Here is a 15,528-nt window from a genome sequence, read left to right on the forward strand (position 1 = left end):
CTGGGATCAGAAGTGAGCGCTCCTTGTGGAGAGGGCTTCGCTCCTACTTTGCATGTCCTTGACCCTGTCCTCTGAGCAACCAGAAAAGGCACCAAACACAAACTGACCAATATCACACTCCCCTGGATAGGCAGAGGCACGCCCACCAGAACCTTAAGGAGCCTACAGAATGTATAAGGGACAGCGTATCTTCCACGGGAGTTGGAAGAAGGGAGTGACCATGGTGTTAGACTTGGGTCTTGACTGTGTACATGCTAAGGCCACATTTGCTGGCAGGGAGCAGAGACGGCCACATGCCCAGTAAGTAATAAGGGCTACTCACTGACTTTTAACCAGAGCCATGAATTCCCTTCAAGGTCACCTGTGTGCCAGTGTTTCCTATGGGAATTCTCACTGAGAGGGAGGTGCAGCCCTGCATCTCTTGGTACACCCTAAACAGGTTCCCTTGGTGTAAGGAACAAGCTTTTCTGAGATCAACTGAATGATATCACTCTGGGCAGGGTCCCCACAACCTGTCTCTTGGGGGGAGAAACTGGAACTCAAGCACAGGACCAGCCTGTTCAGCTCCCTGTCACAGTATGATCCCCTGTGGTCTGTTAGCCTAATAGGCTGACAGCCCCATTGACTCTCTGGAAACAGGCTGACTTCTCAGGTACCCTCCAGACACTGTTCCCACCACTATCAGCTCAGAGGGCAGCACAGATTTTGCAGATGCTCAGCTACGTGGACTTACCTTCCTACCCTGATATTACCAATGAAACCAACCATGGCTCTGACTAGCAGCTGTTAAGATTGGGTTAATCCAGTAGGTCTTGATTCCCCTACCCCAAGACATACTTAGCTATATCCAGGGGCATCTCTATTTGTCACAGTGGAACAGTGTGCTTCCCACACTAAATATGTAAAGAACTAGGAGGCTGCAAGCATCCCTAAATGCACACAGACCTACTGCACACACACACAAGATTGTCATACTCAAAATGTTGTGACCAAATCAAGAATCCACACTAGCTGTTTTCTTCCATGGTAAGGTAAGTGTCGTGGTAACACGTAAAAAAGTGCTCACCACCATGCAGGAGCCGGTGTGGACACAGAAGACCCCGCCCCTCCTTTTCTTTTCCACTCTGACACACCCAAGCCTAGCTCTAGTGTCTGTGAGCAACAGCTGTTGTCTGTGTGAGGATGTCTGTTAAGCCAAACAGGGGACCTGAGTGACGGTGTTATCTACGGAGGCTCAAGCCACAAGCCAGACATCCACCCAGTCGGGAGGAAAACTCTCCTGTGCATGCTTGCCTCAAACACTAGACCAAATGCTTCCCAGCTCTCCAAGCTAGAAATCAAAGAATTGCTTCCAGACTGGCCCTTTCGGTCCTGATACTGCATGTACGGTAGACAGCGAGACAGCCGAGGGAGGGGGCATCCTGTGTGATGACACTAGCTCTGTGGTACACACCAAGCATGTGGAGAGGGGTCATGAATCACAGGCAGCATAATGAGTAGTGACAGGGTAATGTGTTTCCTGCCACATCTTTGGCAAGGGTCTGGAGAACCACTGGGTTAAAGTATTCTATGAAGATATGGGATACCCACACAGCTTAATTAAGACTCTCTGTGTGCCCAGGACTGCAGGACGGCCCCCTGCATGAACCACTAAACAAAAAGGTTAAACTCTTCTACTATAGTGTTCATCAACTGGGCATAGGCAATTTTCAGTGATTAATGAAAATAAATTAACATGTCTTTCCACCTATGTGTGACTCCAGATTCTAACCTATATGCAAACAGGCCAGGTGCCGGGAACATGGTGTGACCCTAATCCTGCTTCACCCAGGAAGCTGTCCTTTCTCACTCCAGACCACAGGTTACTGCCTTGTCAGGGCAGCCATGTACGTCTCCACGGCTTCTTCTGGAATCTGGCCTCTTGCTTGTGACTTTTTTTTTTTACAGGAGGAGCCTCTTAACTCTCTAGTTTAATCCAGGTTCCTTCTTCGGACATTGCAGGGTGAGAAACAGTGGTAGTTTTATACAAATGAGGATTGCCATGGTCAGGGGACTAGAAAGACTCCTTTAGCAATCCCTGTTCCAGCAACGCATACACGCTTAACTCTCAAGCATGAAGCAAATGCCAGACACTGGGATGCCTTTAACCACCCCAACAGCTAAGAGAGGGAATTCTTATTAAGTAAGAACGTCCAGGCCCTATCTATCATTTAAGATAGCATGCTCACAAGGTCATCTCTGAGGACAAGAAGCCACTGGATGCAAGGCCCACCCTTGAGTATAGGATCTTCTAGGCAGCTGGGAAAATAAACAGTTCAGGCTGGCTCTGAAAGTCAGCGAGAATGGCTTGATGTCTGGCATGGTGTGGACTGCAAGATGACAGCCTTCAGATCGACCTGCAACTCCTCAGGTAGCACAATCTGCAAATCCCATCTCCAGGAAGAGCCTGACACAGTGCAAAGCTATGTGGCCATCAGCCCCAGAAAGTCCAGTTCCCACAGAAGGGACTGCAGGCTGTAACCTGTCCGAGTGTTCTTCGGGGGACATCAGGAGGCACCTCTCAGAAACTGATGGAAACCTTTCTCAGGCTTTGATGTTCTCTCTCACGTAGGAGCTACTGCGATCTCTCTCTCTCTCTCTCTCTCTCTCTCTCTCTCTCTCTCTCTCGTGTGTGTGTATGTGTGTGTGTGTGTGTGTGTGTGTGTGTGTGTGTGTGTTGCTCCCATCCTATTTCTAAGAACAATAAACCAAAATGAATTTAATGTGTGGACATTTTAGAATATCAAAAGAATGCCCTTGGGAACTGAAGACATTGGTGTGCCATTTAGGACTCATGACCACAAACACCAGACTTCTATTGCGTGGTCTGAGAGGTGACAGAAAAGAGAACTTTGGGGTGGACACCACCAAGCTACATTATATACATGTATGAAATTGTCAAAAAATAAATAAAATTACATTTAAAAAATAAAAGGTGAGTTTGGCCCACCAAAGAAAGAAAAGTTCCTTTTTCTAGATCCCTAATTCTTAAGTAAGAGGGTAGAGAGCTTGTTCTGGTAACTGGCATTTTACATCTGAGAAACAACAAGCACTCCCCATTTTCATGGCTTTTTGTTTGTTTGTTTGTTTTGTTTTTTGTTTGTTCGGTTTTTTTTGTTGTTGTTGTTTTTCGAGACAGGGTTTCTCAGTGTAGCTTTGGAGCCTTTCCTGCAACTCACTCTGTAGCCCAGACTGGCCTCGAACTCACAGAAATCCGAGTGCCTCTGCCTCCCGAGTGCTGGGATTAAAGGTGTGCGGCACCACCGCCCAGCTGCACTTCCCACTTTTATAAATAAATCTAGACAAGTATGTAAATGATGAAAATTTGTTTTAAAAACCATTAATGTGGATAGAAAACCTTCAAAGCATATAGGAACTTTTTTTATCAAAAAAAAAAACCAAAAACTAAATTTAGTCCTTATCCATCAATTCCAAAAAGCACCATTGAGTAAAAAGACACTTCGGTACAGGGAGGGTCTCCAGGCTCTCCTGGCTCCTTGTCACTGATTAGGAGGATGCCTGGAGGGTGCCTGTTACTGTGATAAGGTTGCTCAGAACACTGTTTAAACACTCTGCTTCCCTGTGCTGCTCTGGGGAAGCTGTTGAAGCAGGAAGCAGATTGACCACCACCCCCGCCCCCCAGCTGCTGATTATCAAGTTAGGCTCATGCTTTGGGGGGAGGGGCAGCAGCATTTAGAAAGGATCATGACGTGTGTCCACTCACCTTTTGTCCCTTCACGCCATGACAGTCACATTTTCCACAGCCAGAGCCACCACAATCACCCTGAAAGAGAAAACAAGTTTCAACAGGAGATCACTTTCAAAGTCGGGTCAAGACGTGAACTGAGAGCCAGCGAGATGGGTCAGTACCTGTCCCCAAGCCTGACTACCCGGGGGTCCATCCCCCAAAACTCACACAATGGAAGGGGAGTCCTCTGATTGCCACATGGGTGCCATGGCACACATACACATCTCCACCCATAATAAAGAAAGAAAGAAACATAATTTTAAAAAAAAAGATCTGAATTACGACATCAGCATCCAGTTACGAGGCAAGTCCTACCTATCATTTGTGAGACCCCACAGTGACAAAGCCTGGAGGTGACCAATGATGCTCCATAGAGAAATCCTTGGGTTCTGGGGATCATGGCCTTAGACTCAATGACACATGTCACAAGACTGGTTGTCCCTTGTCTATTAGAAATGGACTCACCTAGGGATTATGTGAGCAGTGTTACAAGGCAAAGAAAAGGCCCAGCTCTGATTTAGGAGTTTCACATCTAAGACCATGAGAGAACAAGGACTCCATAAGGTGGACTCTGCTTGTCCCCTGTGTTTCCAGGGACTTAGAGACAAGCAAAAAACTCCAGAAAGAATCAACAACAGCTGGAGATAGGGACGCGTTCAAAGGCCCCATGAGAAGCCAGCAATCATCATTTCTAAAGAGCATCTCCATCCCACAGGTACGGAGACAAAATGAAGAGGTTTTACGTAGCATGCTAAGACGAGATTGAAATCAGAACCCCGCCCGGCTTCGAGGGCATTAAGTGGCCAACAGAAGAAAAGACATACACACCACACTTCACAATGCCCTTGGCAGAATCCAAGTTTTAAACCACTGTAGACAACAACATGGTGTTAAAAAGGGTGAGGAGGAGCCCTTTAGCAAGCTTTACTAGGGGCAGTCTCTCAGCTCAGAAATAAAATTTAGACCCATATTCTGCTTCAGGTGGTAACAGTCCCTTCAAACTAAAAGTATGCTATTAATAGTCCCTGGCTCATGAGATGCCTATATTTTTAACAGCATCCTCCAGGCTCCATCACCATGGAGATCCTCTGCCCAAAACAACCCCATCTGGAGACACTTATTTCATGAGTTAAAGCTGAACAAGTGCCTCCAAGACGGTGAGCTGTTCTTAATTTTATATTTTGGAGATGGGGACACTTGACAGCTAGCCAAGTAAAGCCCAGCGGTCAAGATCTGTTCCTCAAGCTGACTCACACCCCAGCTATTTCAGCATGCGCTCTCACAGCCCTCCTGACATTTCAAATTGCTCCCTGTGCTCTGCCTGCCTCTGAATGTGCATTTCTGTCGCCACCAGGGCCACAGCCTTTAGCCTGGACTAAAGAGAGACCATCCGGAGCACACAGAGAAACACGGAAGGACTTCACTGACCACTGACTTAACTGTCCCCACCTTTGACCACCTGGGGCCCATGACATGGTGATTCAGTCTGGGACACCCTGAGCCGTTAGCCACAACCTGAGCTTGGTGTGGCGCTGTTTCGGGCTGTTTTATCAAAACCTGCCTGGGTATTGAAGCCCACACTAAGAAAGGGTGTTCCTAATTCATTAACCAGTGGCAAGTCACCCATTGTTGAGGCCGCCTCAGCGTCAGCAGCAGGGACACCAGGAGGCAGGCAACCCCAAGTCCCAAGAGTGGCCATCCTCCTCACTGGGATCTGCTGTTGCCCAAAACCGTGTGCTTGGAAGCAAGGGCACTTCACCCCACTTATGAAATTCTGATTATTCTCATTCTTTCCCATTGATTTCACCCAGAGAAATTAACCAGGCAAGAGACGGCAAGGTCTCTGTAAGAACTGGCTCCCAACCACCCACCCACCCTTAGCAGAGAGTCAACAACCGCTCGAGATGACCAGATTTTCTATGGGAAAGACAATGGCCCTTCCTTGGAACTATCCTGTTTGAAGAGATGCTAAAGACAGCTACGTGATGAGGCTGGGATTCTCTGTCTGAAACACTGCTGCCATCTAGGAAGTTCAACTCCATTCACTCTGGAAGAGTTCTTCAAATCAATCCTGGAGTTATTCCTATAACCATCAGTGGATTCTGTAAAGTACAGGGGGCACCCCAACCCCCACCCTGGGCAGAGACTGTGAAAGTCAAGGCTAACACTACAGAAGCCCTGAGGTGTGGGGGTTACTAGTGGGCATCTTGTCTGGAACCTGCTGCAGGTCTTAAGAAACTCTTGACAGAATCTGAAAACAAAACCAAATAGGTAGAGTGCCCCTCCCCCCACAGCCTAGACTCTGCGTTACACACAAAGAAAAGTCTAATCCCAGAGCCAATACATATATCTTTATTCACATGGGAAATCTTTATTTTATTTTATTTTTTTAGGCACAGGAAATCTTATTACCAGAATTCTGGTCCGCAGAAAGCAATTCAGACTGTTCTAGTAACATCTAAATTACAATATGCTTTTCAGAAAAAAAGGAGGAGGAGATTTGGAGATGAGAAGTCAAGGTTGACATAGGGTCTCTCTATATCATCAGTCAAGCCTAGAACTACATACTCTGCCTCAACCTCCTCGGGGCTGGGATTATAGGCAAACACCACCAGACCCACATAGAGACAAGCTGGAGACCATGCTTTCTGTGTCATATTCTGGGTGGCCTTGCATCTCATGTAAATAACTTGATTGAAAACAACCATCAAGTTTTAGAGAAGAAAAAATAAATAAAAAAACAGCCACAAATCATGTGATACTTGTTGACTTTGTTTAATAAGATTTAGTTTGAAATGTCACTATTCTTGTCCTTAATGATTTCCATTTTCATGAAGTGGATTTCACCAGACACAGGACACGGGGCTGTTCTGCAGTTCCGGGGCACAGAGTTAAAACCAATACAAATAGTACCCTGAGGTCCCCTTTCAGTCAGGGTTGACATTTACTTCTGAAATAACTAATTGAAACAAAAGCCTTGTTCACAAAGTCTTAGCCATGCACAGCAACCTATCAGACTGCAAAGGGGCCCATGATTCTATGACTTACATAGATGTCAGGTTATGAGGAACCTCCCATGTTCAGGGCTGTCACAAACTTCGTGACTTCCTGAGGCCCCTCCGCAAAATGAAAAGATGTGTGCAGTTTGTGAGCCCAGCAGTGCCCCCTTGGCTCCAGATCTGAGGGACTTTATGAGGCCTGCTCATTCTTCTCCATGTCTGGAGCACATTGGGCCACATCCACCAGCTCCCAGCCCATCTGTTTCAGATTCTAGAACGGGAGGAACTGGAACATTCTGTGAATTGCACAGTCCCTTCCCTTCCTAGGGTCAATTAGATTAGCTAAGTCCTGTTCTCTCTTCCCATGAGATACAGGCAGGAGGAAGTTGGTCAGGAACGCTGCCCACTTAGGGCCCTGGAATGTGACCACATAATCTCAAAGGACAAACCCGGTGAGACTTGGCCTCTCTCACAGAAGTTGACCATTCATGGCCAAGAGAGTGGACAGATAGCCGGGTACACGGGGATAGGTACCACAGAGGGCTCTCAACTAAAAAGCAGTTACAGTCTCAAAAATGGAGAACATTGGGTGAAAACTGCATCACTTCCCAAAGTCCTCTTTGCCACGTCCCACTAGACACAGCCTGTGGCCCAGAACAACACGAGCACGAAAATCCATCCACGTGGAAAGCTGGAGAGAAAAGTGTGTTTCCAATGCCCCGCGTTGTGGTTTAAGTGGTGAGGTCTCCCTTGGGCTCAGGTGTTTGGCTGCTCGGTCCCCAGTTGGCAGAGCTGTTTCGGTAGGTCACAGAGCCCTTAGCAGTCAGGGCCTCAGTGAAGGAAGTGGGTCAAGAGGAGTGGCCTTGAGGCTGGATAGCTCAGCTCCACCTCTTTCTCTCTCTCTCTTAATCCACCAAAATGTGAAGAGGCCCTCCTCTATGCTCCTGTCACTACAGAGTCGCCTGCTGCCTTGCCGTCTCCATGATGGACTGTCTCTTGGAAATATGAGCCCAAATAAACCCTTGCTCTCTTTAAGTTGCTTCCTGCTGGGTCCTTGGTCACAGCAACAAAAGTGTAACCTGTCCCTCCAGGCCCCCTCCAGACACAGGGTGCAGAAAGCTCCAACAGCAGAGGCAACAATAAACAGAAGCAGAAGGCACAATAACCAAGGAATGCAGAAAGCCCACGAAGTAACCCGCAGGCAAATACCTTTGATATTCTCTGAGTATCTCCGCCAACCTCTCAGGACAGGTTAAAACCATTTGTATTAGTAAAACTTTCTCTATCATTCCCACTAAGGCTCCCAGAAAGTAGAACGGGCAAGCTAGATGGCACAAAATACACCATGACTTCAGAGTGCACACGGTCCGTGCCAAAGAAGGCAAGGGAGAGAGACAGGGGTCAAGGACCTTCAGTGAAACGAAGGCTCTTCCAGGTTGTCCCTGAGCTAAAGACACCAAGAGGCCCTTCTTAACATCACAGCAGGCTCCACGTGACAGACAGGAGACAAAATGCCTGCTGTGTCAGAGCATTGTGGGAGTGAGCCAGAGCACAAGCCAGCTGCCAGGCTACTGTGCAGAGGGATGGTCTACCGGACGGATCCACTAACTGTGAATGAGGGCTATCAGAGTAGAGCTTGGAAGGAGCACACAGGGTGAGTCGGTCCTTTGCTTCTGATGGCAGTAGACGTTTAACATCCCCACTTGGACAATTTTTATGTGTTTCGCATCCCTCCAAATAGGGACATGTGGAGCTCTGCCAAGCGCAAACAGCTTATCTTTCAGATTCCTTTTCACATTCCCTATCCTGTACAAAATGTCAAAATGTTTCATGGGGGATATTGCAAGCCCAATGCACTTCCTGTCAGAGTACTTCCTCAGGGGTCTTCAGAATAATTACTTACCCAACGAAGGAAATATGTGAAGAGAGGAAATGCATTTCGGGCTACTGGAGCAGAGTTAAAGGCATACACTAATGAAGGAAAAGCGGCAGCAAGCAGAGCCTTCATGTGCTGTGGGTAGGAGGGTCGGGGCACACAACCCGGCACAAAACTGGAAATGCCATAGAATGTATCCTCAACTGCGTAGAGAATTAGAAAACTGGTAACTAAATGGAAATCACGATAGAGGCCATATATCACAGCATAGATAATAAGTGCTTAAAAGATTAGATTTGAGTCAGGTGTGACGGCACAAGCTTGTGGTATCAGTTAATCAGGAGGCCGAGGAAGAAGGATCTCAAGTTCAGAGTCTGCCTGGGCTATACAGTGAACTCAAGGTCAACCAGGACAATTTAGGGAGACCCCGTCTCACAATAAAAAGTGAAAAGCGGGTCAGGAGTATAGGTCTCTGGCGGTGTGTATAGCCTCTGGGAGGCCCAGAGCTCTCTCACAAACAAAACACTGACATGTGCATCGGATTTTTGAACTTCCAAAAATATGTTTGGCAGATGTAAAGGTGAAAGATTGTCCCCTGCAGTCTAAGGGGCTCCCATCCACCTTCACCTGCACTTATCTCAGTATTTTATCATTTTGTCTTGATGATTTAGGACAGAAACCACCCCCCAGAGACGGGAAAACTATTCTTTATCTCCATTCAACTGAAAGGAGGATTTAGTTCAGTAAAATATCATTTCCGTCTCATTTGATAATGGAAGGCAGACACAGAACAACCATTACTACCCTGTAAACTTACAACATAACTCTGCTCCAGTTTGAAAACAACTACAAGTGCTGATACATTCTTGGCAAAAATAAAATTAAAAATTAGCACACCCACTAAATGTCTAATGTTCAGCGCCTTACTTCCCCCCACTCCGCCACCACCCCCAATAATATGACTAAGGCTTAGCCTGCGCGATCCATGCTCCATCTGTTTCTCATTTGAGACTGCGTTGCAGGACCCATGTGGGCTCCCACCACCACGCGCTGTGGAAACCAGGGTGTGGGCTTGGCTTCAAGAACTAGCCACATGTGACTGCACTCCTTGCCCTCGTTCCCCGCTTTGGGCCAGTCTGCTAACTCATTCTCACTGCTTTCCACTCCTGTCCCACTGGATGGGGCGGACATCTAAAGTTCTTACAGGGAAAGAGGACACCCCAGGGGGGGATAAATAATGAAGGCCGAGTGCTTCATCTCCAGCTGCAGGCAGATGTGACTATAATTAGTCGTCATGTGGCAGCGGCCGTTGCATGGCTGCATGTATGATGGGTTGGCGGGCTCCGAATGTCCACTGGGACCCATGGAGTACATGTCCTAGAGTGATCATCCCGTGATGGTTAGTCACTGGCCGGGGACAGTGAAGTGAACTAAGCCAGTCCCTACTACGTTCAGACGGAACTCATCCTTCGGTACACATCCACAAGCCTACCTTCCACATCCCCTGCATGCTGTCCTCACTGGCCCATGAGGTCAGACTCTCTCTCTTCCCGACCTGATCCCATAGCCATGGAACTCTCGAAGACAATCAACACAAGTCTGGCCACACAGACCTCTCAGTTGTCTTCCAAGAGAGAGCCAGGCTTAAAGATCCGGCAACAGTGGACCATCTATCTCCTCCATCTTTGGGGAACTGAATCCCTCTGTGAGGTGGCAGTGTGTCCATCCAGGCTTGTTCGCATTCTTCTCTTCTCCTTCTTCTCCCCACTCCCCTGTTTCCTCTCCCTCCCCCCACACCTCTAGCTTCCTGCCCAGCATCACCCCCTGAATGCAGAGTCCATTACCACTTCTTACATCTGACCCCCCAGGTCAAATCCCACCACCTTTTCCAATGCTACCTTCAGAGAAGTCCCTAACAGGGTCACATACAGAATCTGGGAGCTCTTGGGGGTATTCCTGGTGTCTTTCCTTCTGTGACCCAGAGCATGTGCTGCACATTCTTACATCACAGGAACCATTCCAAGCCCAAGGCCTGGTTTAACTCACAGACACCCTACAGTTCTGTACAGAGTAAATATTTCCCATCTGCAGGGCCGTCTTTCAACACCTGAAGGTCCCACAGGTACCAGCAGCAGAGCAGAAAGGCTTGCTTTGCATACTGAGTGAATAAGCAGAGGCAACGTCTTATTATCCTTCCGCATTCCGCCAGCTGAGCCTTTAAGGAGCCTTAGTTGTAGCAAACTGAAAAGGGGAAAGAGAGAAAGCCTAAGTGACTAGGGAAGTATTTCAGGAATGATTGACACGTGGCTCAAAATGAGGGTTTCGTGAAGCCAGTTGTAGAGTGCCCCACTGTCTTTCACTGGGCAACTAAACATTTTAAATCGCTGCTGATATCATGTCATTTTCTACTCTGGAGTAGAGAGGAAGGAGGGGAAGAGAGAGAAACCAACAAGCCTGTGTAGCATGTGTGGTGGCGCACGCCTTTAATCCCAGCACTCGGGAGGCAGAGCCAGGCGGATCTCTGTGAGTTCGAGGCCAGCCTGGGCTACAGAGTGAGTTCCAGGAAAGGCGCAAAGCTACACAGAGAAACCCTGTCTCAAAAAAAAAAAAAAAAAAGGAAAAAAAATATGCATAGAGTCATATTGGTTCAGTGTCTAGGTTCAGTGTCTACGTCCAAAGCTTCGTCACCGTCGGTCCTGCCAACCTGAAATCCAGCAAGAGTCACGCCTACAAATGAGGATAGATAGAGGAGAGTCACAAATGGTTGCCTGTTCCCTGGGAGACTGAACAGGAGTCCTGTCCCTCCTTTCAAGAGTGGGGAGAAGAATGTATGTATGTGAAACGCACACCTCAGGGGCCAATCGCTGCCTCGCAGCTCAGGGTCTTTGAAAAGGAAGGCAGTAGTGAATGGCCTTTGTGGATGACAATGCTTGTGGCCCAGGGGGCACCTGTATATTGTTCATAGAGAGAGTAGGACCACAGAACTTCAGGACAGGGCTGGCAAGCCAGAGTCTGGGGTGGCAAAGGAGGGCATTCCAACAGGAAGTAGAACGAACCGACTATGGTGATAAGACATCCCATGGTATGAGAGGCAGAACCCCATATCAGTGATGACCTGGGCACATGGGGAGTGTCGCTGCCATTCTGATGGGAGCACCCCAATCCAGGACGGGAAATCGTGAGGACAGCACAGGGGTGCTCTCTTGTTCGTGGACGGTGAACTGGTGTGGCGCTTGACACGCAGCGGGGGACCCATCTGGAAGATTTCTATGTGATGTGTTTCTCGGGCACATGCCAATGTGAGCAACATGGAACCAAAACCTTCCTACGTATATGGATGATAATGGTTGGTGCACCCCAACTGCTACTGTGTGGACCATGAATGGCACTTTCGAAAGACCTACCTAAAACACTACACATTTATGGTCACACAAGAAAAATGAGGGAAGAAACCACAGCAGAGAAGCAAATCTCACCATGTGCAAGCAGGGTCTTGTTGGTTCAGGACCTGTTATCCCCAATCCCAGAGATACTACAAAGTGTCCTTGCATGTAGCCATCAAGACTGTTCAGCTTACTTGCCTGCTATGGGGCATGCTGTAGAAAACTGCGTGTTTAGACTAATCCCACATGGCCAGGAGGGAGCCCAAATGTTAACAGCCTCACTTGTAAGGCAGTTTTTCAAAGAAACAGAAGAATTTTCACTCTTTATATGTGACAGCTGCTAAAACTCAAAGCCAGAGGTGTCACCTTGGAAACATCACCGCCTAAGAATAACATCATCTGATTTGTATCCTTAAAATTGTGCTTGAAAACTCAGACAAAATGTAAACAGAAAGTGCATGTAAGGAGTGCAGCTGCATCACAAACACCTGCAAAGACAGTGAACTGGTGTGGCACTTGACAAGCAGCGGGGGACCCATCTGGAAGATTTCTATGTGATATGTTTCTCAGGCACACGCCAATGTGAGCAACATGGAACCAAAACCTTCCTAAGTATATGCATGATAATGGTTGGTGCACCCCAACTGCCACTGTGTAGACCATAAATGGCACTTTCGAAAGACCTACCTAAAACACTATACACTTATGGTCACACAAGAAAAATGAGGGAAGAAACCACAGCAGAGTAGCAACCGCAGTCGGTCAGAGCTGTGGTTTTTCGGTGCACCGCTAGGATATTGGCGCTGTGGTTGATGGTGTCACGCGGTACCTGTGGGACTTCCTCAGTCAGCTGAACACTGGTATGGAGAGGTCCTGGCCAGACCAGATGTCCCTAGGAACTCCAAGAGTAGTCCTCCCAAGCCGTAAGAAACCCACCCCGACTCTCCATAGTACCCAGGAGGACAAACAGGCGGATTCATCGACAAACAGAAAGCTATGTAACTATAGAGCTGTGTTGTGGCATTGGAAAGCCCGTCATTCCCAAGGGAAGTTAAGAAAAATATTTACCAGAGCTAAATCATTCATATTTATTGTGAAAGTAAATATGGACTACAGCAGCTTTTGAGTCGACGCCTCTGACTCCCATTTTAAACTAGAGTGTACTTGGAAACAGAGCAAGCCCTTTCCTGGTCCTTAACTCAAAAAAAAAAAAAAAAAAAAAAAATACAACTGTTTTTTGCCCTCTCATTTACATTCTTAAATATTTAAATCCCCAGGCTCTACTGAAGTTCATTTTAGGAGATCGATAGATAATAACACAAAGTCGAAAATAAAAACACGACGTCGAACACCCAGCATTTATACAGAACATAATTGACATCTTTAAGTTTTTGGAGAACCTTTGCTACCACTGTGTGATTAGCAAATTTAAATCAAATGAATATATCCTTCAAGTTAAGATGAGATGGGCAGTTCTTTAAAAAATAAGTTTAGGTCATAAAATATACTTTGAATATTTTAAAAAGTCGATCTTTTTTCCCTCCTGTGCTGTATAGCCTGGGGTTACCGGGTGATGTGTCGCAGGTAATAATTCACTAGTTCTAGCTTTTGGTATGACTCTGATTGTAGCTGAGGGATAGCCACAGCTTTCAGTGACTGAGACCCAGAGCAAAGTCCCCTCACCCTGGGTGGGTTGCACCTGCGGCTAGCATGCTGCCCACAAACTGACTGTAGATTCCCATAGACTCAGAGGTCAGGGACACTCCCCAGTCCCTGCGCTTTCTCTGCAACTTCATCACCATAACTAGTCCACCAAGGACAGACCCAGAACTGGGCACTGGAGTCCCCCGTGTCCTAAGATGTGCAAAGCCCTGGGAACAAACAGGTGGTGGTGAGGGCTGAGAAACCATATGAGCATGCCTAAAGCCTAAACATGTGAGCTGGGCACTTAAAGATCACTCCAAGAATGTGCCTAAAGCCAGTGGGCTATACATTTAAAAATGACTCAGAGAGTGGTTTTAATAGTGTATGTCTCACTGGGATGACTAAAAATAAGGCAGAAGCGTTCTGTTCTCAAATTCCCAGAGCTCTCCTTAAGGCCTCAATGTTCCGCCAGCAATGCTTACAGCTGGGGATTAGAAAAGTCACTCTCCTCCCTCCCTGACACAGAGATCCACGAACACACACACACACACACACACACACACACACACACACACACACGGCTGCTGCCTCCAGGCCCCTCCTCCTCATCACATCCTGTTAGGGATGGATGCCTCAGCCAGACAGTGCAGCCAATGCCAATGCATGGCTGTTGCATAAGTTTGCATTCCCTGAAGAAAACCTTGGTTTTGACCCCTCCTGTCCCTAGACCCCAGGACTTGCCGCTCTATCTTCTGCCACATTCTTTCTAGTCCTCAGGTATCCCTTGCCTGTATCCTTCCTCACAGGTCATGTAGGAAGGACCTCATGTTCACAGAAGACCCAAGATGCACTTTGGAAACAGAAGCAAGCTATAAGGATGCTGGCAAAAAAAAAAAGATGTCTGGAGAGCTCCCACCACACAGCAGGGACAGGGACAAGAATCTAAGCAGAGGGTCCTGGCATCCAAAAGGCATTTTCTGAGAACCACTTCCTGTGAGGTTTCTGGGAGAGTCTTCACCATGGCTGGCGGTGGCTGGAGTGAAGGAAGCCAGCACAGAGGCATCTGGGTGCTTGCCCAGACCCACCCTACCCATACTGAATATTCTTCCAGCTTCTTCCCCAGCAACTGTGCCTGTCATGTAGCAGAAAAGCACAACTATTTAAACAAAACCTCTGGGGCTTCCATGGGAGGATGGTCACTCAGCTCTTACAGGCAGATGGCCTTCAGGGTCCAGCTGTGCAAAGGCAGGAGCCAGGAAACACAGAACTCTGTTTAAAGGAACCCAAAACGCACAGAGGGGCACAAGCCCTGTCCTGCATCCAAGGGACTGGATCCAGCATTCTGCGGACACATGGAAGGAAGGAAAGGAACAAAGGTCTCCCCAGATCCTCATCTGTACAATAGGTGCTTTAGACACAGATTCTCATGGGACTGTCACCAACAAAAATTTGTGTGATTGCCATGGTGCAGTTGGAGACATTGAGGTCTGGGGATGCTTCCACACAGTCCAGGGCTCCAAGCCCTTAAAAGAATGAGGCCATTAGAGAAGTAACCTGGCAAGCCTATTTGTGTCTACAAGTGAAACCAAAGGAAATCCCATGAACCCCGTATGCGTGTACATTAAGTAGGGGTATCCAGAGTCTTCCCTGGGCTTCCTTCCTTCCCCTGCTCATTTTGTTGCATGTTTTGTTGTTGTTGTTGTTGTTGTTGTTTGTTTTTTGTTTTAAGATATGGTCTCATTCTGTAGCCCAGGCTGCCCAGGAAGTCATTATGCGGCCTTGAATTCATGGCCGCCCTCCAGCCTCAGCCTCCAGAGTGTTGAGCTCACAGATGTGCAC

At 47.6% G+C, this 15,528-nt stretch overlaps 1 protein-coding gene across 2 annotated transcripts in view; it reads right to left on the reverse strand.

The window, feature by feature from the left end:
* Positions 1-15,528, reverse strand: part of Col4a1 (collagen type IV alpha 1 chain) — a 120,532-nt gene that overhangs the window by 68,093 nt on the left and 36,911 nt on the right. For both annotated transcript variants that reach the window (XR_004943010.1, XM_036166642.1), the window contains exon 2: positions 3,764-3,823. Coding sequence is in view for 1 of the 2 variants with exons in the window: in XM_036166642.1 (XP_036022535.1) it covers positions 3,764-3,823 (60 nt within the window). In the remaining variant the exon portion in view is untranslated. The remainder of the gene's footprint in view (positions 1-3,763; positions 3,824-15,528) is intronic.

This window comes from Onychomys torridus, chromosome 17 (genome assembly GCF_903995425.1).
Source record: "Onychomys torridus chromosome 17, mOncTor1.1, whole genome shotgun sequence".
Classification (NCBI taxonomy): Eukaryota; Metazoa; Chordata; class Mammalia; order Rodentia; family Cricetidae; genus Onychomys; species Onychomys torridus.